The 24,016-nt window shown below is 32.6% G+C and overlaps 1 protein-coding gene across 1 annotated transcript; it reads right to left on the bottom strand.

The window, feature by feature from the left end:
- Positions 1-848: 848 nt before the first annotated feature.
- Positions 849-23,119, bottom strand: LOC124440125 (E3 ubiquitin-protein ligase UBR3-like). Its single transcript, XM_046990454.1, has 47 exons — positions 22,429-23,119; positions 21,172-21,305; positions 20,177-20,505; positions 19,644-19,881; positions 19,061-19,237; positions 18,637-18,770; positions 18,322-18,402; positions 17,808-17,873; positions 17,382-17,471; positions 16,608-16,736; positions 16,224-16,276; positions 15,855-15,994; positions 15,218-15,303; positions 15,016-15,075; positions 14,100-14,263; positions 13,792-13,890; positions 13,573-13,624; positions 13,342-13,440; positions 12,471-12,561; positions 12,025-12,102; positions 11,704-11,847; positions 11,406-11,581; positions 11,277-11,336; positions 10,703-10,838; positions 10,469-10,573; positions 9,899-10,075; positions 9,387-9,489; positions 8,995-9,162; positions 8,836-8,924; positions 7,467-7,601; positions 7,223-7,386; positions 6,984-7,094; positions 6,432-6,581; positions 5,919-5,981; positions 5,576-5,733; positions 5,357-5,427; positions 5,128-5,233; positions 4,937-5,040; positions 4,650-4,699; positions 4,465-4,539; positions 3,573-3,677; positions 3,340-3,465; positions 3,049-3,231; positions 2,553-2,620; positions 2,129-2,270; positions 1,513-1,652; positions 849-1,309 (listed from the first exon to the last, which is right to left on the bottom strand). The coding sequence occupies exons 1-47, from the start codon at positions 22,842-22,844 to the stop codon at positions 1,192-1,194; spliced, it is 5,943 nt and encodes a 1,980-aa protein (XP_046846410.1). The 5' UTR covers positions 22,845-23,119; the 3' UTR covers positions 849-1,191.
- Between the last annotated feature and the right edge of the window lie 897 nt (positions 23,120-24,016).

Raw genomic sequence — 24,016 nt, 5'->3', positions numbered from 1 at the left:
CCACTTGACTAACATTTATCTTGGAAGAGTAACACAGAAAATATTTACAAGAATATATCATAAAGTATAGCGGCCCTTACATGGTTTAAAATATTTATTGATAAGAAACCTTATTTTCTATTTGTAATGCAATTATTCGACCATACTTAACTTTGATTACTGCAGTTCTGTATGAGATGCTTTTCGAGAAACACAATCAAATTTGTGTAATGTTAACTTATTGGCAACTTGACAATTTAAAAAAACTTCATTTTTTCCTTCCTTTTTTTAAAAAAAAATTTTTTTTGGTTAAAGTTTTTAATTTACGATTTGCATAAATTTGATATATGTTTGTGGATGAAGATCGTCCAGGTTAGTAGAGTCCTGAGAAGGATATTCTGTAAAAAGAAAAAATTGAAGTCCTTCTCAAAAATTGAAGTTGAAAAATTGAAGTTCTTCTTGAGTCAAACTCCACTTGACTCTGAACTTCAGTGTACACCAACAGCAGTCCTTCTCAGGACTCTACGAACCTGGACGATCTTCATCCACAAACATGTTATGATACTCCCGGGTTCAAACCATTTACTTTATAAATTTGATATGTTGCAAGAAAGTAATGTACTGAAATACACCTAGAATTGTTAACATATAAATAAAATTGACTAAGCTTTATACTTCAAATCACTTTTCATTAAGAAAAAAAGTTGCATTGAAAAGCTTACAACACTTTTATCCCAAATGGTCACTGATCTCTAAGCCTACACAACGTATATAACGGTCCTTGGGGCACATTGAAGAACCTCCCTTGGAAAATCTGCACCCTTCCAGTCAGATAACCAGATGTGATAATACCACTTTAAAATCACGAGTTTTAGGTCAGTGGATGTACGTATCATTACTGATACAGTAAATTTGTAATCATATTAATGATATACTTTGACTTTTTTCAACATTAATTTCAAGATTTATATACTACGTAGTTCATATCCATTATTTAAAAAAACAACAACTAACAACAGCATAATCATTGACACGTGCCAACAAAGATTATAGTTGTTTGTGAATGTTTGTAGTTATATATTTATTCATATCTATTGAACATAACATCAACATTATATACACATTTTTAACAAAACAGAATACTTTCTGAAAATATAAATATATGCTTTATAAACACAAACGTTATCCATGTTATTTCTTTAGTACAATGATTTATAAATTATTATGATGTAGAACCCATTTCTTACAAATGGCGTCAAAATTATGCGTGAGCCACTGTTCTTGTAGTTTTTCGTAGCGCTCACTTGATAAGAACAAAGGTTTGCCTCGCCTGGAAAATGAAAAAATGATTTTGGTATTTCACTAAAACGTAAAAAAGTATTTACATGAATGCATGAAACTGAAAAGTTGACCGAATATCTCAATGTCAAGACACGACTGAAACTGGAAAAAATGTCCGAATATCTCAATGTCAAAGAATGTTACAGCAATCATGAAACATTAGAACATAATTTAAATGTTTTTTATACATACTTTAGGTCGATATCTTCTTCCCCAAATTCATCAAGATACACAGACCCCCAAACGCTAGCTTTCTCACCACGAATTACAAAAACACTAGATGACATTAACATTAGAAAAACCGCTGTACCATAGCCACATTCAATTGCATGCTATAAAACAACAAAGATTGAGATTTAGTATTGACATGTAGTATTGAGATGTATTTTATTTTTGCATGGCTAATGGTGTTCTATGATTTTCTCGAATCTGATTGGTTACATAATGCAGCGGGAGCTACTTATAAATTTATTTACAAAGTGCCATTCAAATTTGAAGTTATGTAAATATCTTTGGGAGTAAGAAAATGGTCATTCTCGTAGCAAGAGGAATTTTTCCAACTAAGTATGCATTACGAGCGAACTTTTCTTTAATTGCTGACAAGTCATAACAAGCATAGGCGTAGGGGACGGGGGGTGGGTAAGAAAATTTAAAGATTGAAAAGTTGGGAAAATGTTTAACGTTAGTCGGGCGAAAATATGGCGGAACCTTTGTTGATACGGGAAAATATTTACTGCCCCCCCCCAGAAATAATAGCTCTCATACGCACGTGGTTAAAGATCAAAGTCACGTGAAATTATAAGCCTACCTGAACACATTCACGTGTATTATCACGTTGACAGCATTCACCACGTAAACAGAGAAAAGCTCCACACACAAGACATATTGTTGGTTCTTCAGGAATACTGCCACATTTATCACAAGACCTTCTCCGATTTAATCGAAACAAACTAAAAAAGAGAATAATTAAAAAACAGATTCTTTCTCAAAACAAATCGACAAGTAATGAAGTCCCCCAGGGAGTTTATCTGTTTACAAATTTACAATAATACTAACTACATACACAAACTTACACAGTAAACCAGTCTTTTTCAAAAACGTAGCTATATATACTAATGATGAGAAACATATATACAAATAATATTTTCGCTGTTAGTATGACGTTTAGTATGACGTTTAGTATGACGTTTAGTATGACGTTTAGTATGACGTTTAGTATGACGTTTACTTACCTACAATAACTTTCGGGCAGTTTTATTAATTTTGGTAATTCCCACTCATCCATTCCAGGTAGTTGATCCTAAAAAGAATCGAAATATACAGATTTAAATACGAAATGCTGTGAAAATGAATTTGACTAACTTTTAAAAACAATATTTGATAATCCCAGTTGAGTTTCAAATGAGAATTGAAGGTATAAAATATTTGCTATTGTTTATGCCGTTTTGCAACATTTCATTATTTACGCAACTTAATTTAGTATAATTATTACCTTAAGTTCTTTGATATACGCGTTTTGAAATACTTGTTTAAAGTAATGTTTTAAAAAGGAAAATTTCGTCTCGTATGTGGTAAGTTATAAAGAACCTAACATTTGAAATACCATTTTCGTATATAAATACAAATATTAAATATCATAAAATACCAATATAAATTCCATGAAAAAAATACCAACAATAAAAGCAGTTTAAAAAACACATTATAGAGAAGATAACATTGTAAAAATACCTTGGGAAAAGTGTCGTGACTAGATGATGCATGACAAAATTGATCACACCAAGTTTTGATCAACTCTAACAGAGGCATATGTGACCATTTAAAGCAATCTGAGACAGAAAACGTAGAGCTGAGCACCGTTTCGTCATGAAGACCCAATGATTTAGTCAATAAAAAAAATTCGTTTTCCCCATCCTTGAAAAAATACAACAGTTGGTTTAATAACCTTAACTTTCGAAGGTATTTTACAGCTATCTTAACGGCAACATACATATTCCACAAAAGGCTACCTTAAACACAAACCTGTATCGTTAAAGATTTCGTAGAATAACATAAAGATGAAAGGGAAGAGACAAGACGAAGAAAAGGAAGACAATATTGTTGAAGAGTGACTTCAATCGATTGTGGTGACCATATGGAATGTGAAATCTAAAAAACAAGACAAGGAAATGTTATAAAATATTGCACATTTATCTGAGAACATCGTTCCAGTAAAAGGAATGCATTACATAATTATTACGTGATATTGAACTCACTCCTAGACATTCTTCTGATGCTTGACATATTTTACTATCGGCCAGCAGAGAACATACAAGACTTAAAATAACTTCAGTAGACAAACACGAAGCAGCAGCAACACCCTGACAACAAAATGATTGACTGTTACAGACCATACAAAAACCATAACTTTTTAATGGGCATTGCCGTGAAAGTAATAGTTTTCTCAAACAATTGAGAAACTTATCTAGCAACACTTTGACAGTAACTAGCCCCTTAGTTGCAAATAAACTGGAAGATTATCTGAGCATGCGCAGTCCACTCAACCAACTGTTCCATGTGAAGGTAACGATCAGCTGAATCTGCCTGCACCGATTTCGTAATAAATAGCTTGCTCCATCACAAAATTATTTGAAAAATCATCTGAAAATGCACAGTCCACTAAGTCCCTCTATGCAAAATTTAATATAGAAACTATCCGCACTTGCACAGTCAGGTAAAATTAGACGTCACATCAGGAAAACACTTTTAGAGAACTCTTTTTTTTACGTATAATCTACTCTAAGGCATAGCTGTTTCGTTGCATTACACACGTGTATAGCATCTCGTACTCGTGGATGTCAAAAAATCTACTTCTTAACAAAATACAACGGACGAGTTCCTGATAAGACATCACAAATAACATCAGGTACCAGCTTTTTTATACAGACAGTCAAACATTAAAAATGATCAAAATTTTTAACGCCATGTTTATGCATACCCGGATGTACAAAGCATGCACTGGAGGGAGAAAGTGTCAATACGTAGGGATAATTGATGAACGAGTCAAAGAGTGCATAAAGTTAAAATAGAAATATCATGAAAAAATATTCAAAGTCATATTTAAACAAGCATGTATGAAAAAAACAATAAACAGACATTAAATTTTACCTTGCATCTCGTTGTACGTGATTTCCACGAATTTCGTTCATCATTACTGAGAGAACAGCAAGTCTTAACCATTGCCTAATTATATGACATACGTAAAAATAAAAAGAATTACATTTGTCAACAATAATTTCTGTGAACAAGAACATTATACATGTGCTTCATGTGTAGATGTATATAATACTTACTTGAATAAGGACAACGTTAAACACCATCTGAACTAAACACTGAAAATGTCCTAAAGCAAATAAAAACAGCACGAAATTAAAGATTTGGAAAGACATAAAAGAGCATTAGTAGAAATTTTACTGTGAACTAAGAATAATTTGTACATCGCTAATCATTTTGCTAATTGTTTATGTTTCACCTTAATTTTCAATGTAATGCAAAAAGCGCAGTTCTTTTAAAGATCTTTTCAAGTTTGTTTCAAGTCAGTTAAACAAACAAAAATAAACCTACGTAAAAAAACACTTACGATAACCAAGTGGAGCTGGCCATGATAACATTAATTTTAGTAATAAACAGACACAATCTCCTAACAACAACGGTACATCATTAATAGAAGTATCTTCTTCCAGCCTAAAAGAATTGTTACAATTGATTTATTTCAACAATACTATCCTTTTGAAAGGTAATACATAACAGATAAAAAAACAACAGTCATACATTTGCTCACAAGATTCGACACATTGACCTGTCAACAGGTTAAAGACATGATACATCGGACGAACAAGAGTTTGACATTGAAACTGAAATGTTTGCAGCAAAGTTCCTAAAACAAAAAGCTTTACTTAAAAATTCTACTTATAGTTTAGGTCAAGTACTCTCAATAGATAGCAAAAACATAAAAACGTTAACGCCATCACAATACAAAATGTGAAGAAAATCAACAAACCAAAAAAGCATTTTCTTGATGAAAAAAACTTTCCAGTCTGAATAGCAATGTGCTCGGCCTCCAACACAGATCTACGTTGAAAAAATTTCATTCATGTATGCTATTTTAAAGTCCAAAAACTTTCACCGGAAAACTAAGTTTCTCTTTATCAAAATCAGTTTTCCATCTATAAGTGTACATTGTTGAATCTAGGTAAGATAGTTTTGTAGTAATCCTTACCTAACAGTTGCAACAATGAGGGAAAATTTGCATTGTGAGAAAGAAAAACCTCCACGTTCTTTATTTAAGTGTAAACGATTTATAGTTTCCACGAGAAAAGTCACTGACGTGCTTAGAACACTTGGTTGGAGGGCACATGTAGTTAACTTGGACCAACTCTAAACATGAAGATACAAACATCAAACGTTTTGATTGTCAATATTCATCTTTAAAACTTCATTCATTAGCGGAAAGTAACATTGTCTTGAAAAGAGCGCCATGTTGAATGGCCAAAAATACAGTTACAACAATTCGTCAATAAATGAAAAAATAAGTGTTTTTCACAACATCTTGCTATACTCACATTACTAAGTGATTTCTTCATAGTGGTTTCCAATTCACATAAAATATCCTTATAACACATGACCTAAACATGACAAAAAATAGCATGACATTTCCACAATAGCTAAGAAGCATTGAGCAGTGCTTCAAAATTACTTCATAAATATGGGTAGACAGTATATTTTCACTTCACTGATTGCTTACCGTGTTTCAAACGACTAACGTATGACTGTAGTTAATTATCATTTGGATTTCATCGTGTGGTTGATTTTGGTGGCTTTTATATTTACTAAGAGTGGGGGATAAGTAGAGGTAGTTTTTTTTCTACCTTTTAAGAGGGGGATCATTAGGGGGGGGCTAAAACGACGCTAGGTTGGAGCTAAATATAGGAAATACAGTAATTTGCAATAATTTAGCGAAAAACCTAGCCATTGATGGAGTTCGTTATTGATTGGTTAAAACGAGATTTCTGTGTCGTACTCAATGATGGTCAGTGAGCTTTTAGAATACGGCGTTAGTTACCTAATAAACTTACCTTATTTCGTTTACATGATTTCAAAATATCCGATGGTAATATCGGCAAGATTGAATTTCCTGGTCTTCGACAAACCGGACACAAAAATTCTTCGTTATTGACATCAAAATCGTATAAAGCGTTATCATTACCAGGCAAAGATGTATCGTCCTAAAAAACACACCAATATTCAACATCGATGTTAAGCATAAGAAAGCATGTTTCAACAAGTCTAAAAACATTCAAAAAAATGTTTTACTTATATTTCAAGCAAAAATGAAAAAAATTCTTCGAAAACATTAATTATGAGTGAAAAATTTCAAGGTTTAGAAAACGATGTAAGACCTTAAACCCATAGGCAAGTCCATTAAGGAAGGGAAGAGAACAAATGAAGGAATCAGAAGTTATCAAATCAATGGATCAACCCGAACCAGAGGGTAAGCTATTAAAAAACCCTAAATTCATTTGTAATAGAAAGAATAATAATAATAGAAACATTAGAACAATTATCTATCAATAGTGCATCCAGTTCTCTGTCAACAGAAATAATTATTGTATATATTGTATGAAAACCTTTAATGATTGTAGATAGCTTTGATGACATTCCAAATGAACACAATGACCACAAGATTGTACATGAACTCCACCGTCAATACCTAGCTCGCAAGCTTGAGTTGCTTTCATCTATTTCATAAAAATGGTAAATTTTTATGATGCTAAAAATACATCTTTCATCTAAAGCATTTAGCAACACAATATTTGAAACAACACGTTACATGATAAAACATGGAGTATTGACAGAGCCAAAATACCTTTTCGAAGTATGTCAACAAAAATTTTCTTCTAGCAGAAGTAATTGATCCACAGCAAACTATTTCATTAGATACTTCATTAAATAACTGACAAGAAGAATGGCCGTTGTTTGAATAATACAACTCTGTTGATCTACTACATCTTTTGTGACGATTTTTCAAAACTAAAAGAAACATAAAGAACATCTTTCTGTAGCTGCAAATCCTTGAAAGTATTTTTCAGAAGGCAATTTCAACAACTCACCAGTTCCTGGTTGTATAAAGACCACATAACCTATAGGTCGTTGTTCAGTAGAAGGGGCACTTTGGCCACAAATTGCACAATGAAATAGTTTAGCTGATGAACTTGAACATTCAGTATTTATTTCAGAGGTGGAAGCTAAAGGTCAAAACACACATGACTATATTTTATCATTAAAAATATTTCAAATTATATATATGAAAATGGAAGCCAAAGAAAAATAACAAAATAATTGCAGTATAACAGTTTCCTCTTTCATGGGTCAAATTAAGTATCTATCTTGTCAGAAAAAGTTAGATAGATATTTCGGTCACATGTGGAAAGGTTTGAAGTGAACATACATAAATTCTTCTGCTAAGATTACGGGTAGTAAAATAATCATTACTGTTATTCACCAATAAACATAAAAGAACATTACTTAGAGCATGAGATAAAGTAACTTAAGCTACATTTAAAATCATCATTCAACACAACACGTGATCAGAGTGAAACTGTGCATTTTAACTGAAGGAATGGTAGTGAAGAACACAACACGTGATCAGAGTGAAACTGTGCATTTTAACTGAAGGAATGGTAGTGAAGAACACAACACGTGATCAGAGTGAAACTGTGCATTTTAACTGAAGGAATGGTAGTGAAGAACACAACACGTGATCAGAGTGAAACTGTGCATTTTAACTGAAGGAATGGTAGTGAAGAACACAACACGTGATCAGAGTCAAACTGTGCATTTTACCTGAGGAATGGTAGTGAAGAACACAACACGTGATCAGAGTCAAACTGTGCATTTTACCTGAAGGAATGGTAGTGAAGAACACAACACGTGATCAGAGTCAAACTGTGCATTTTAACTGAAGGAATGGTAGTGAAGAACACAACACGTGATCAGAGTCAAACTGTGCATTTTAACTGAAGGAATGGTAGTGAAGAACATAACACGTGATCAGAGTCAAACTGTGCATTTTAACTGAAGGAATGGTAGTAAAGAACACAACACGTGATCAGAGTGAAACTGTGCATTTTAACTGAAGGAATGGTAGTGAAGAACACAACACGTGATCAGAGTCAAACTGTGCATTTTAACTGAAGGAATGGTAGTGAAGAACACAACACGTGATCAGAGTCAAACTGTGCATTTTAACTGAAGGAATGTTAGTGAAGAACACAACACGTGATCAGAGTCAAACTGTGCATTTTAACTGAAGGAATGTTAGTGAAGAACACAACACGTGATCAGAGTCAAACTGTGCATTTTAACTGAAGGAATGGTAGTGAAGAACACAACACGTGATCAGAGTCAAACTGTGCATTTTAACTGAAGGAATGGTAGTGAAGAACATAAAAGAAAAAATCGTATTCTATTTCAAAGTACCTTTTGAGCAAAACGTTTTCTCGAACTTTTCCCTCTGACGCTTTAATTCATCCAAAATTCGCTGACGGTGTTCTTTCACTTTTTTCTTTCTAAAAGATAAATTACTTTTAAAAATAATGCAATGGAGATTTAAGGATAGAGCAAGCTTTCTAAACTTACTTTTTTTCTTGTTCATTTAATGAATCGACATCACGATTTTCTTCTCTTAACGTTTCTTTTTCTACATTTCCAATCATTTCAACATTTGAAGATCCTAGCCGACGAATCAATTGGAGCAAAGATGAAACTTTTTGTACGGCATCATTTACAACAGGAGCGCCTGGACATCTATGTTTTAAAAAAGACAAAGAAACAAAGAGCTACACCCAAATTTAACCATTTACGAATCACAAGTTAAAGAAGGAAGTCCAGTTTATAATTCTTGAATTCAACTTCAGAATTGCTGAAAATGTGTTGATATCGGACACAAAACTATTGATTATGGTAAAATAGTTTCTTTTCATCTTTCTACAGCAAGAAAGTACGGTATAAATTACTATTGAGTATCTTACCTTGGTGAAAGAGGCGAGGACAATGTCACAAGAAGAGTTCTTAGTCTAACCAATAAATCTACGATACTGTCTTGTAGGTGAGAGGATGTTGAGGTGCCGTTTTCTACAAGTAAAAAACAAATTATGTCTATCTTTGTATATTATATATATAATATATTAATCCTAACACGGTTTTAATATGCACATGAAAAACATGTGACTTGGACGAGATTTGAGCTCGCACCTTCGGGATACTAGTCCGCCGCTCTACCTGTTGAGCTACCAAGCCCACAGGGATTGGAGACGTATATTATAAGTAAACGACAAAGAAAATCAAGGTGTTGATAAAGAACATATGAGTGACTTTAGAAAGAAAAAAAATAACAATAGGAATGTGGGAAAACTATTCATGTCATAAATGTTGAGAAACAACAAATGTAAGGGTATGATATTCCTATCAATTTAAAACGGACCAACAACAGTAAGGCCTATTCCGATAACTTCTACGATCGACAAATTGTAAGAATACTTGCCTTCTAGCAAGTTGGTATTTTCATCCGTGTTATCACAATGATCGACGTCCATTGACAAAGAACAATCTTTGGTTTTGGTTTCCATAGATTCATTAGCACATGCACCATTCTCGAAATACATACTTATTGCTATCTGTAAGTTTCCGTTGCTTTTCTGTAGAAGACATATCGCTGAATCTGTAATATATAATAAAAATAAATCACATTTTCCCGTTGCCCAACCCTAGTGAAACACGCAACTTCTAATAAGACAAGAGAAAATAATATTGAATTATACATCTCTGTTACACTGCGTGGTGTAAAAACCTCTATAAAAATCATACATCTCTGTTACAATGCAGGTTTAAAAACTTCTATAAAAATTATACATCTCTGTTACACTGGGTGGTTTCAAAACCTCTATAAAAACATGTGCCAATAATGTAAGTCACTTATGAAAAGAGAAATAAAATCGACTTTTCATTCCTTTTTTCTCGAAACCTTATTGTTTCATTTCAAATGCGCAAAGTATTTTCAAAGGATATCATAAAAAATCAAAACGATCCATCTATTTAAATACTAAATTTCAACCTTCAGGAATTTGAGTGATTTCAATGAGTTCTTTAACAACATCAGCTGTCAGATCAAAAGAGGAACTTGATTGTAAAGAATCTTGAAGATCCTCCTCTAAACTTGCTAGAAAATTATCACAAATTTTAACAAATTTTAATTCTTCAATAGTTTATAACACAGTAAATTCATTAAAAATTTTACAATGATGCATGTACACAATATAAATCGGACATAATTTTTTCTTTCACGTACCTTGAGTATAAAATTTCAGCATAGTTTTGCCCTCGGGAACGATACTAGGATGATGGTTTATGTTATCAACCAAACTATCAGATGGAAACTCCAACGAGAAAATATCTTTAGGCAGACCATCAGTGCGAGGATAAACCTACGGTGTAATGTGGATCATTTTAGGTTTAATATGAACAATCTAAAAGAAATGCAGAATCCTTTTTTCATGTCGGTCGCAGATTTAGGGTTAGTCGAAATAAATTACTGCAGCTCATTGTTGGATATATTTACATTTTCAAATAACTTAGAGTCAACATTGATTGGTACAGTATTGATCTTCAGAAATTCATGACCAATAGTGTCATTCTAAAGGTATTTAACATCGAGCAGCTATAATTTATTCTGACGAACGAAATAAAAATTTTGGAATGTTCTAGAAAAGCGATTGACACGAAACACAGAGTTCAATTTTGTCTCGCAGACGAATGTGATGTAATTGGTGCAGTCGTGGAGGCAGATATAGCAAGATCAAGACATAACGCTGCAATTTATCCTAAAAATAAAATATAATTTGCGTATAGTTAAGAAAACCAACCCGAAATAATCGTTGATGATATTTAATAAGATAGGTAAACAGAACAGTTGATTCCGATGACTAAAATAATAAAATCAACAAGTGATAAATACCAGTATTTTGCTCGATAAATTTAATAAACGAGTTTACCACTGAGCGATCACATATCAGAGAGACATTCTTCATAAAAATCTGCTCTCTTTCCATGTATTTGATAAGATATGAAACGAACTGCTTTGCTAACATGTATCTGTGCGCTGGCATGGTTTCCAAGAAATACTGAATAACCTGAAGATGGTTTTCTCTTTCTGACTGATTTAACAAATCTTTAAGTTAAAAACGAAGCAACATTTCTCCATTAGATTACTTCATAAATCAAATAGTCAATAAGAACAAAACATTTGATTTCAAAACAAATAAAATAAAATTTTTTTAATAGAAATCTTACTGGTTGTATGATTCATTATATTGCTAATATATGGCAGTAAACAACCAAACAATGAAGGTTCCATCTTGTAGAATAAAGTGTGACCAAGTATCTTAGAAACATCTCGAACAGATATTGATTTAGGACATAGAATAAAATAAGGATCTGGGGTAAAAAGAAAGTGAATTATCGTCGTTTAGTCCTAATCCCAAATAGATTAAATGCAGTGTATGGATTAACGACAGGCTAATACCAATCATATGAATAATATATGGAGAAAATAACTGACTTTTTTTCAATCGTAAAGCATGAAATTCAACTGAAGCAAACTAAAACACCTACCATACATTATATTAACCATCAAAGTATCATTAACTTCAATAAAATCTTCGTCTATATGAAGACCTTTTACATTGATTCCTAAAAAAGCAATCATAAACAATTCACCAAATGATAACAAGTTCAAACAATACCAGAACACAAAAAATCGCTATTGCTACAACAGAAATATTATTAAAGATTGTTATTTGCAGTGCGGTGTTTGAAATTAAATGAAGATATGATCTTCGCACTTTGCTGGACAATTTAAGCAATTGTCTCATGAACCTGAAAAATTCAGGTGACTCAACGGGATTCGAACCCATGACATCTGCGGTGCCGGTGCAGTGCTCTGAGTCACCTGAATTTTTCAGGTTCATGAGACAATTGCTTAAATTGTCCAGCAAAGTGCGAAGATCATATCTTCATTTAAAAATATTATTGTGAGTATAAGAGATTCAAAAACTTACCATACTCATCAAGAAATTTCAAACATTTCAGAGCAACTACAGATGGAATATCACCAACTTCATTTAAAAAAGGTTTGTAAGAACTTGAACACTAAAATTACAACAATTAAAGTAGTTATAGAAAAACATAAATAACACAAAGTACATAGTATGTAAAATTAAAACAATCCAAGTCATTGATGAACAATGTAAGCAGGGTTAGGGTAGTAGCTATTTGCAAATAAAGGACTTTTTAAGAACAAAATTGAAAAGTTTCAAGAACAATTCACAACATTAAATTTACTCAAGTCTTTATGCATGACGAGTAAAATCATATCGTATCTGCTTCTGTAGGAAGTGGGGTTCTTTTATGCTTCCAATTTATAAAGTTACATTATCCTGTTAATTTTATGTTAATTTTTTAGTATTATTAAGCACTTTAAGCACTTCTTTGATTTTTTAAGGACCTTTCAAGAGCCTTTAAAATTGACTTTTCAGTTTAAGGACTTTTCAAGGACTTTAAGCACATGCACGAGTCCTGATAAACAACACACAGTGCGAACTTTAAAATTTAAATTAGAACAATCAAAGTTATTATAGAACAACATTAAAATCACATAGTGTCAATTTAGTTCCAATTATGAAATATAATCCTCAAAACAAATCTTGATTCAAAGAGTGAATTCATGAACAACTTGTAACATTGTATACTATTTAGAGTTAATTTATAATTAGGTGTCATGCCATGTTCAAAATTTGCCAGCATCAACAGCTTTTTTATGCTCCAAATCTCGTCTAGGTTCTGATAATCAGATACGATGGTATTATGGCTTACCGCAGAAAAGCACTCGTCTAGGTTTTGATAATCAGATACGATGGTATTATGGCTTACCACAGAAAAGCACGAAGGCGATGATTCAACCGCCAAATTCATGAGATGAATGGTGAGGTATAATATAGTTTCTGACATCGTAGTAACATTTGAAGTCGCCTGAAGCAAAATTTACTCATAAACGTCATCTCGTTCATTTGTAACTACATCTTTAGGAAAGAACAGTGGAACTGCGAAAAGTTTGGCTTATTTCTGTAGAATTCAATACACAAAAAAAAAATTGTACCAAACCTTGTGAAGTATCAAGTATATCATCTGATGTAACTTCTTGCAATGAAGAATCCTAATGAAGAAATCCCTTATGTTATTTTGAAACATTTTTAATGTATTATGTTTATAAAAAACCACTTTATGAATACGTTGAACTTTGAATTTGCGTAGACTTGTGCTCTAAATTTTCATGGATTTATAAGAAAATCTACATGGTTAAATAAAAATAGTAGCAAAAACCTCATGACTCCATTCAACGATTTAGGCCTACCCATGGCAGACACAGAACGAAATGGCGGCCAGGCTGAATTAACGTTCACTTTCGTTGACTTTCGAACACTAAAAACGGTAACATTGAAAAATTATTGGAAAATATACATAAAAAAAATTTATCCCATATTGTCCAAAACATAGTAAATCTCATAACGCATAAAATGTCATTACATTCATTAAGCAAGCTTTCAATTTTTATTGACGTTGGCAGTGAGCATTTTAAGCCTTCTCTGAAAAAAAATAATACAAAGAACTTGTGCGTTATATTAACTTACTGTTCAACGTAACGATCCATAGATGACTGAAATTCCTTTCTACTGAATGCTCTCATTAAAGCATGAACAGGATCAAAGTGTGAATCCCAATATTTTGGTTTTAAAACATACGTTCCTTGTTGCATGCCAGAGTTGTCCCAGCCAGGATTTCTGTAGTCAGCAATCTTAAATTATATGGAAAAGTGAAGTCAAAGCGACATCCATACATCCCTTAAAATACTACAAACAAAGTGCCATTTTGACAATCATTGATAGCAATTAAAGAATTCGTGCAACATTCAATTGAACAAGCATCTTTTATTTTCTGCTATACAGTGATATGAGCTAAATAAAATAACCTTACGAAAATGTATGTTTTAACTTGATACATGCACATATTAAAGCATGTGTATAGCTTTTGTTTATTTTTTGAGATTTGTTATTATTGGTTGCATAAATACAGCCTAAGGTTACTCTAATACCAGTGCGTTGCATGCAAAGGTGTCCTGCGTTTGACTTCAACTCAATTGAAATCAACTGGGCTCGAATGAACAAAGTTTGGCTATCGCTATCTATGCTGAATAGTTATTTTAACGATTGTTTGAAAGGAAAATCAAACGATTCAACCCAGACAATCAATGGAAGAAAACGTTTATCCATTCACATTAAAGTTTCACGTTAGTTTTGAAAAAGTCCGAACCCAGGACCATTCCTGGTTGCTTTAAAAAGACATAGAATAAGGTGTGATTGGTAAATTGTGCTCAAGCAAAGGTGAAATTCAAACCAAAGAGTGATTTAAAAGTTTGTTTATTTGAGAGATTGTTAAAAGTTAATATAAACAAAAATTATAAATTTTTAGTGCACATGCTGTGATTCTACTGAACTAACAATGTAAAGCAAAAACTTTGCAACAAGAAAAATAAGATACGTTTCTTACCTCATTTAAAACTTTTTCAAAAAGTTGAGCGTTCATCGCTTGACCATATTTTTCGGGGACGTTTTTTTGTTAAAGACTATCATACACACGCAGAATGTAAGTCGTAACAATAAAATTATTCGATATGTTCAACAATACTATAAAATGAACATTTATTTTGAAGATAAAACATGAAGTTGAACGTTTTTTTCATAAAGGATATATTTTCAAGAAGTTTACTATGTGTGCGATCAGAAAAACATAACAATGTGACCATTTCAAGCCGCAGGGTTTCCTCTACATCCATACCTATATATATTGTACAGTATATATGACAAAGTTACATGAAAAATGTTTTCTGTTGAATATACAAATAGTGGAAATGATAAAACAAACAGATACACGGCTTCAATTTAATTCGGTAAACACACGCTCAAAATAAATAGAGATTTTACAAAGATGATCTTTTCTTCCATGTCATTGTTTGAATAGTTGTAGCGCGTAGTGGATGATTTTTCCAAATAAAATTTTTCAGGAATGGCAGATATGTACGTATTCGTTACACAATAGAAATACCTATATACAAAGCTACAACAATCCATGTAACTTCTACTATAAATGTCAAGTTTTATTAAGTCAAGCATATTGCTTCAAGCACATTATAAGAACCCCAATTTTAAAAATTTCTAAACATTTGGCATTCAGAAATTTTACTAACTACTCAAACATTCATTTTCATGAACGTATTGCTCTAGCAAAGATTTTGTGGTTAAACGGCTAAGGTAGTTCGAAGGTAAAACCATTATAACGAAATATTTGTGATTTTTAAGTAGTAACGATATGAAATTCTTTCAACATACCACAATGTAGTCTACAACTGACTATCGTAATAATCAACGTGAGCAATCCTTCGACCATCACGTCCTTAGTTCCATCATCAAGACCTGGTGAACATGACTCTAGTTCACTTGGAAATTGAAACCAATGTTCAACACGAAACCTAAACGTGATCAAAGAGAAGAATCTCCGACGTACATGATAAATAGAATTTGGGATTAGCAACAAGACACCAAAAACTAAACAAAATAAATGACCTTTACATATGTATAGTTATTCGTAAGTTTTTAATTTAAATGGAAAATGATACAGAACAGTTGTTATCGATGATGAAGGCAAACAAGAAAAGTGATGTAGTATTATTCCAACAGTATCAATAATAATTATTCTACCTATCAATTAAAACACCAAGAAAATATTCTGGATCCAAATGTGCAGCACAGATCTAGGGAAAATGAACATAATAATGAGATTAAAAATTGGCAGAAATAGAAAAATATCAATTTTCTTAACGCAAATATTTCTGTCAAATGTACGTTTATGTTTAAAATTCATTTGTACAATTTGATGAAATGATGAATGAAAATTTTGGTATAAACTATTAAAGCGTTTCTTTTCCACTTTTTTTTTCTTTTTACATAAAAAACTTCTGATCCTGTAAGTAGATCTTTAAACAAAACAATTTTGTAGTTCCTATGCCTACAGCTAATTAGCGTAGACAAAAGAAATAAAAGCATCACATAAGATGAAAAAGGTGGCAGTAAATACATATATACCTGAAGATAAAATATGTCTAGATCCAGCATTGAATTAGAAAAATGACATTGCTGATACCAGGCACTTTGAACAAATATCTGATGTCCATTGCGAGCCCAGAGACCAGCTCGAATTTCGCAAACAGCAGCCTGAAAAAGACGAAGATCCTTCAATTGATCACTTAAAAAATTAATTATTTATAAATAATTTTTAAATATGTATAGAAAATATTTCCAATAAAAATAAAAATTACAATCACAATAAGCAAAATTAAGATAAAATAAACACGCAAGTGTCAGGTATAGCTGTTTTAGTGTTTGGTCTCTTTGTAGAAAATGTTATTTAGCTTGAAGTTACAAATATTGCACACCCCCACCCCACCCCTCTTCCCCACAATTATCACGCTGAACAAGCAACTGATTCAAAACTAGTAACCATACATCTTTTCAAGCATGACCTACAACATAAGTAATGGCAATAGTCCAGTAAACGGAGGATGGCTGTTAATAGTGAGGCTACCAATAGGTAAAATGCGTAATGCCCTTTTGTGAGGACGCGATATTTTTTCTAAATATTCACATATATTTGCGAACTACCATATGTAATGGATAAATTGACCATAAAGATAAAACAAAGTTTAAAACAAGATGCAGCTCAGTGTTTGTTTTCTATAACGATCCCAGCAAGGAAGATTTTCAAAGTCTCTTTATTTTTCTTGGTTGAATTTTGTATTTAAAATAATAGTATCCATTTTTTTTCTGTCAAAAAAATTTCTAATCTTAAATAGACAATACCTGGATACAAACAGGCCAGTCAAGTAATTTAACCAAAAGACAATGATCGACTTCGATATCTTCAAGACATAGGTGAAACTGCAGTAGAGCCTGAATTAAGATAACATAAAAACAAAAATTGAACAAAACAACTGTAATATGAAGTTTACAAAAGTTGGTAAGATAGTAACATAAATGAAATTGTGAAGAAATGAAGAACTTTTCAATGAATTTGAGCATAACAATGCATTTCACAAATGGATAATGCAAATTGTTCCTGTAATTAATACTTGATAAAATGCTAATAAAATGTTTATATCAACGCAACTAGTATTTCCATTTAAGACAACATAATCTCATAAGATAATGTTATTATATTACTAATAAAATACTAGTTATAAAACTTCAAAAACATAAGAAAATTTGTGTCACTTGAAACGTACGCACCTGTTTTAAAAAAGCTGAAAAATAGCGTAACAGCGGTATATGAAAATGGACCTCAGCTCGAGAAGGCTAAAAAATATGTAAAAGTTTATGAAAGAATACCGTGCACACGATTTTTATGTTAATGTTTCAATAATGACAATGACTTTTTTGGTAATCCCATCAGAAAATAAGATCGTATGCGTTGCAAAAATGATTCCTAAAAGTTCTTTAAACAAACTTCCTAGCTGTGTTGCAGTCTGGGTCAGTTCTATCAAGGAACGACCAGACCATTAAGAAAGACAAGTTATAAAAGAAAGCAAATTAATTTCTTTACTGAATTCCCTACGAAATTTACAGAAATGGCTTCCTCAAAATTTCAAGAATTCTCATTTGAGTTAGAAACTATGATGTTTAAATTTTTATTCGTTTCCTTCCAACGAACGGCTCTTGTTGATTTATTAATGTAAATCCCATGTCGTATCTTCAAGAACACAAATTGAAATCCCAAAACAAAGAAAACACGAACAGGAATCACCTGATTGTTAACTTTCTTTTGCCACATGAACAAGGCTGAGGATATCTTTTCCAAGACATTTAAAACACATTTTTTGTCATTCTAAAAAATCAATTTGCCATCAAAAATTATGAGTAGTGTTGCAGCTAATTTTCATGTTCTCCATTAGCCATGCTTCTATAATATAAAGTATTTTTTGTGGTGATTATAAACTATAAATCATTATTCTACCGAAAACTGAAAGGGTCCAACTTTATGTTTGTATGTTACACGTAGATACGTAAACTTACAACAAATAAGAGACGAGAACAAAACATATGTGAGCAATTATCTCACCAGAGCAGATAAAGCAGAAATTAAACTCCACATGGGAGAGGCAGCAGCCTCCACTTCCATGAAGAAAGCAGCATTGTACGATGATGGTTCGAAACTGACATGATCACCAATGATTCGCTCATTGCAGTTTATTCCTTAAAAAGATACAACTGCTATAATATGTACATTTGTCAGACATCATTTTCCATTTAAGTTATCATTTAAAATCAAGGATTCTGAGAAACAAGTAGAACATTGAATGATGTGATGTTAAAATTTTAACCATTCACACTGTTAAATAAGCCACTTGCAGTAAGCATTTATTCTCGCATTTATGTACGTTCGCTAAAACATGCAGTGAAGTACATAAATTTGCATTTTCCGCAAGATTTAACAAACTCTAGGGTTTGACAAGGTACGTATACGCAACCTTCCCCGATATTACCTGTAATACGAGCAATGAAATTCATCCATTTCTCCAACAAGTCTAAATCTTTCATGAAAATATCAGCAATGTTATGATGAGTAACAACATTGATGATATCGCTAACAATTGGCCAATAACAATGATATCTGACAACATGCGAGTCACAATTGATCACCAGATGCTTCACATATTGACCTATATGTACATGGATAAATTTTACTGTTGATATCTACGTTAAAGCCAGTCTTCCATAACCTCGTTTTTGCCACCCACTTGTGGTCACTTACAGGCATTTTTACCCGCTCAAAACAGGCAATGTTTACGATGAATCAAAATTGTCATACTTGCATGAAACGAACTTGCAGTTTAATGCAAGATCATGAAAGTCATGAATTAAAATTTTGGATCAAAGTCTACTCAAATATTTCATATATAACCGAAAAATATATTTCACAGGTTACAACCTCCCCCTGGCTGGCTAACTCAGTCTAGAATTTTTCAATATTAGCGAGTATAGAAAGAACATTTAAAAACATTTAAGAGAGAAAATGCATTGAACCATTATTTATAAAAATGCTACACATAAACAAATAAACCTTACCATTTACTTTCATTTGCTGCAGAACAGGTCTCATCATTTCAGATAAAATCTTCACCATAACATGTAAAAATTTATATTCAACGACCATTTTTGTTATGAGGTTTTTATTACTGAACAATTGCACGCTAACATGAACAATGCTGTTGGACAGGTGTTCTACTTCAGATAAAGTTTGGTACGACGTTAGTAACTGGGCTATTTTGTGATAGCTTTCACAAAATTTACGCGTGAAGGCAATCTAGCAATAAACAAATGGTGGATTTATTAATATTCAACATATAAAGCATGAGTTAGAAAGGGAAAAGAAAATTATCAACCAACGCTCGAGTTTAAATATATGCAACATTTAACCTTTTATATCTTTACAAACAACATTTAACTATGGTATAAATCCCTCTCCTCGCGAACAACATTTAATAATAGCATACATTTCCTCTCTCCTCATACACAACACTTAAATATCTCTCGACAGTGGAGTTTGGTGGTTATCAATCGTTTATGAAACTTGATAAACAATAAAACAAAGTCATTACCTTGTATTCTTGATTTGGTAGCAATTGAAGGAGAAATGTAACCAATTTCTCCGGAAAATCGTGCCTTAAACATAATTCCAGTAACATATCTAGATAGCACGAAAACCTGCCATTAGAGAGAGGTATGTCCTCAGGAGGTAAGAGATTTAAGTTCAAAGATGAAAACCCATTTTCTTTCTTTGTAACATCTTCATTAGATACATAAAATTTTAAAGAATCGTCCATAACCATATCACATATTATTCCACGAAGTATTTCTCCCTCACTTAATTCTTGAAGAAATTCCAAAACTTTGTCGTTATTTTCTTTAGCGCAAGAAATGGCATCAGCTTTAAAAAAAGTAAAACATAGTTTCAACAATCACGAGAGATTTAAAACGTCTCATACACCTAGCTAAAATCACATTGAGTTGCATGTGAAACTATTACCGTTTTTCTGCTCATACGTAATCAAAACAACATTTGCATGAGCAACGTAATTAAGACACAACGTACTAGGGCAGTAGCAATCTTAATCGTATGTTTTTGTGGTGATTGTAGTTCTACACGTCTGTTCTAATATTTGAAACAAACTTTGGCAGTTATACGTTCAAATTGCAATCATTGTAAACATCGTACGTCGATGTATTAAAAAACTCAGAAGACATCTGGAAATTAACCATTTAACCTATTGCGATATTACAATGTTTGATCACTAGTACTTCATCACTGTGCATATTTTGCCTTTAAAAATTATATGAAATTCCAAGGGGCAGAAAACCTTTTGTGCTTGTAACAAAGATACATGCACGCAGATGATACTACTTTATGCATCTGTAGGCTTGTATAGGTGTTCTTGTTTCTTTATATACTCTGTGCACATTACACATAAGTAATTTTCATGTATGATAAGGAGGGAAATTTATTCACCTAAAAGTAACTTCAAACCACATGCAGTTAAATGATTTGAACATTGCCAATATAAAAGAAGCACCTTATAAACCTAACAATTTTTACCTGAGTTTGATAGTGTTTTGATACTTTGACAAATACAATTAAATAGATGTGGAATAATGGCTCTAGCCATGTCAAGATTTTCATCAGGAGGTCCGGAAGACATTTTCTTCTTTTTACCATGAAATGGGCAAAATCTGTGAAATAAACATTTAGACATTTCTCAAATAGACACAATTCATAGGGTAAATTTTATGAGCCAATTGAAATTTGTGTGAATACATCAATTTCTTTCAAGGATGGCGGAACATTGATAATTGGGGAGGCTATATTCATATATTCACAGGTTATTCGTAAACACAATTGATTTCAATACAAACTGATAAAGTAAAACATGTGCATATGAATAATACCCCCCTCCCCACAATTATCAATGTTTCGCCGCCTTGATTTCTTTTGATTCTATGTAGAAAAACGTTATCAATATTAGATGGCTATGATATAAGTCTTTTTCCAAACATTAACTAAGACCTCTTCTCTAACACATCGTTTAAGTACATTCAGGTAAACACTAGGATTAGTTACACAAAGTTACACAAGATTTCAAATGCTCCCAAATAATTATCTTAAGTTTCTTCAGCCCTTTATCTGGCAAAATTTTTCTTCAAATGACTTTCATTTTTTTTATTGTTGCAAATTTGCAATAATGAATATGGTATGTAAGACAATGTAGTCCCATGTAGTCCCATGTCGTCCCATGTAGTTCATCCATTGACATGTAAATGTATTCAATGATGTAGCATTGGATTTTCCATTATACAGTGAAACCTCACTGTAAACCTACACCAGTTTTGATCAGCATTTGTATGATATGGTGTTTACTAGTTAAGTTGAATTTTATTATTGTGTAAACTCTAATCTGACAAGGCTAACAAGTAAACCATACTATATCTCAAAATATATACGATGAGTTCAATTAAACATTACTAATCTAGCTTAATGCTTTCTTTTCCACTTTTGCCATATGACAACAATCAACAAAAAATTGAGTCATTGAAGTTTTACTGCCTAAAGTTAGGTCATGGTTTCAATTCTCTTTAGTATGCAGAAAAGTTGTTCAGTAAAAGCCTCAATTACAAGTTTATAGATGTTGATTGGCCTGGTTGATTGAGTCCAGTAAACTGGATGAGCCAGTACTACAAATATGTAACAATACTCTTGGGTTCAAATCATTCATTTCATTGGCCAAAATTATGGACAGTGGAATGAGTAACAGCCTAACAGCTGCAAAAAGGATAAGGAGCTTGCTGTTACACCTACCCTTCCTTTTTCATGACATTTTCATCACCACAATCACATGCACCTCCTGCATGACTTCGAAACATATTGTAGTCATGTCCTGTATGGTCAGCAGCATGGAAACAGTCTGCACAAATGGACATACATGGTGATATGCCACAGTCGCGACAGCGAAACGCTACGAAATTTTTGTGCCATACTAGTCCACAAACTTGGGAACTATTATATTCTTTTAACTTGCTGAAAAACGAATCAGGATTTTGCCCACCAGCGATAAGGCATTTACACCAATCTTTCGTGTCTTTCGTAAATTTTTTCTGTGGACCAAACAATGTCTTAAGTACGCCATTCAAGTGTGCTTTTCCCTTTTCTGTTCCAAACTGAGCTTTCAATAAAGCCGACGCAGTTTGTTTTTCTCGACTAAGGAAGTCTGCCATGTTACGTGAATGGAAAATATTTCAGTTTGTTTACTTACTCGTATTTACAACAAATGACGAAAAGAAATCCGAGAATGACAAAGTAAAAGTGATACATTGTCAAAGTGATTTGTCTATATATAACGACAAGTCGAAGGAACAAAAAGATAAGGTCACTCGACGGCGGTCCAAACAATTTTGTCACATATTGATTGAGCGGAAACAGCATAAAACCACAACAACAAGTCAAAAACAAAGAAATAGAGATTACACAGAAGCTCTCTCAGCCGTTTTCGTGAAATGTGAATATATATTTTTGTACGCATGCGCTAAATTCATGTGTAGCACAAAGATATGATGATGATGATGACAACAATTTACTGGTCTATGGCACTGGTCAGATCGTGAACAAAGTTCATAGATTTGTGAACTTATTTTTTGCTCTCTTCATGTACATTTCATGAACATTGAAACGTTATAAACTTTTTGATTTTATCATGTGATGTTTTAGGCTTTTGGAAATTGGAATTACACGTTTTTATCGTAACATCTTCACACGATTATTATATCAATTTCTTGCCTATATGCGGCTATCTATAAATGTATATATTAGAGAAATAGCTGCATTACTTCAAATGCGTTTTCCCAATTCAAAATTCGGCACCTATATTGATTTCTGCACCCCTAAAAATTGACTCCTTGGGGCATTGACCCCGCCCTTCACCCGGCCAGCACGCTACTGTTGACATCCAGGACCTGCCAGAACATTTATTCTTCTTCTCTACTACAAAGAGTTTGCGGAGGATACACATATTTAATAGTAAGTGCAATTACACATTGCATTTTATCTGTAATTCTTCAACTTTTTCAACCATGTGCTCTAAATCATCTTTTGTCAGTATTGCATTTGGCATCACAGCTACACAATTCTTTTCAATACCAGATACCACAATATTTAGCTTCAATCTAGGAACTTTTTACTTTTTTTCTCACTACAGTCCACAGAAAATGTCAATGCGTATTCTTTCCATCATATCTATCAGCTTTCGCCCTTTTCCTGTTCACTGGACACTTTTAGCCTTCATACACCAAGGTATACTTTTCCTTCATTTTTCTTCAGCATTAATCTTTCTAGATCTGCTGTGTTCTTCACAGTCCTGTTCTCACATTAATTTGTTTTACATCTAGCATTC

The sequence above is a fragment of the Xenia sp. Carnegie-2017 genome, unplaced genomic scaffold (genome assembly GCF_021976095.1).
Source record: "Xenia sp. Carnegie-2017 unplaced genomic scaffold, XeniaSp_v1 HiC_scaffold_2, whole genome shotgun sequence".
Classification (NCBI taxonomy): Eukaryota; Metazoa; Cnidaria; class Anthozoa; order Malacalcyonacea; family Xeniidae; genus Xenia; species Xenia sp. Carnegie-2017.
The sequence above is the reverse complement of the archived record's forward strand: the minus strand, read 5'-3'. Positions and strand labels throughout refer to the sequence as shown.

Coding starts and splice junctions, on each gene's coding strand:
- LOC124440125 (XM_046990454.1), bottom strand. CDS start 22,844: ATGGCAGACTTCCTTAGTCGAGAAAAACAAACTGCGTCGGCTTTATTG. Junction 9,490..9,898: donor AAATACCAACTTGCTAGAAG/GCAAGTATTCTT, acceptor TTTTACTTGTAG/AAAACGGCACCTCAACATCC. Junction 2,271..2,552: donor CTGCCCGAAAGTTATTGTAG/GTAAGTAAACGT, acceptor TCTCTTTTTTAG/TTTGTTTCGATTAAATCGGA.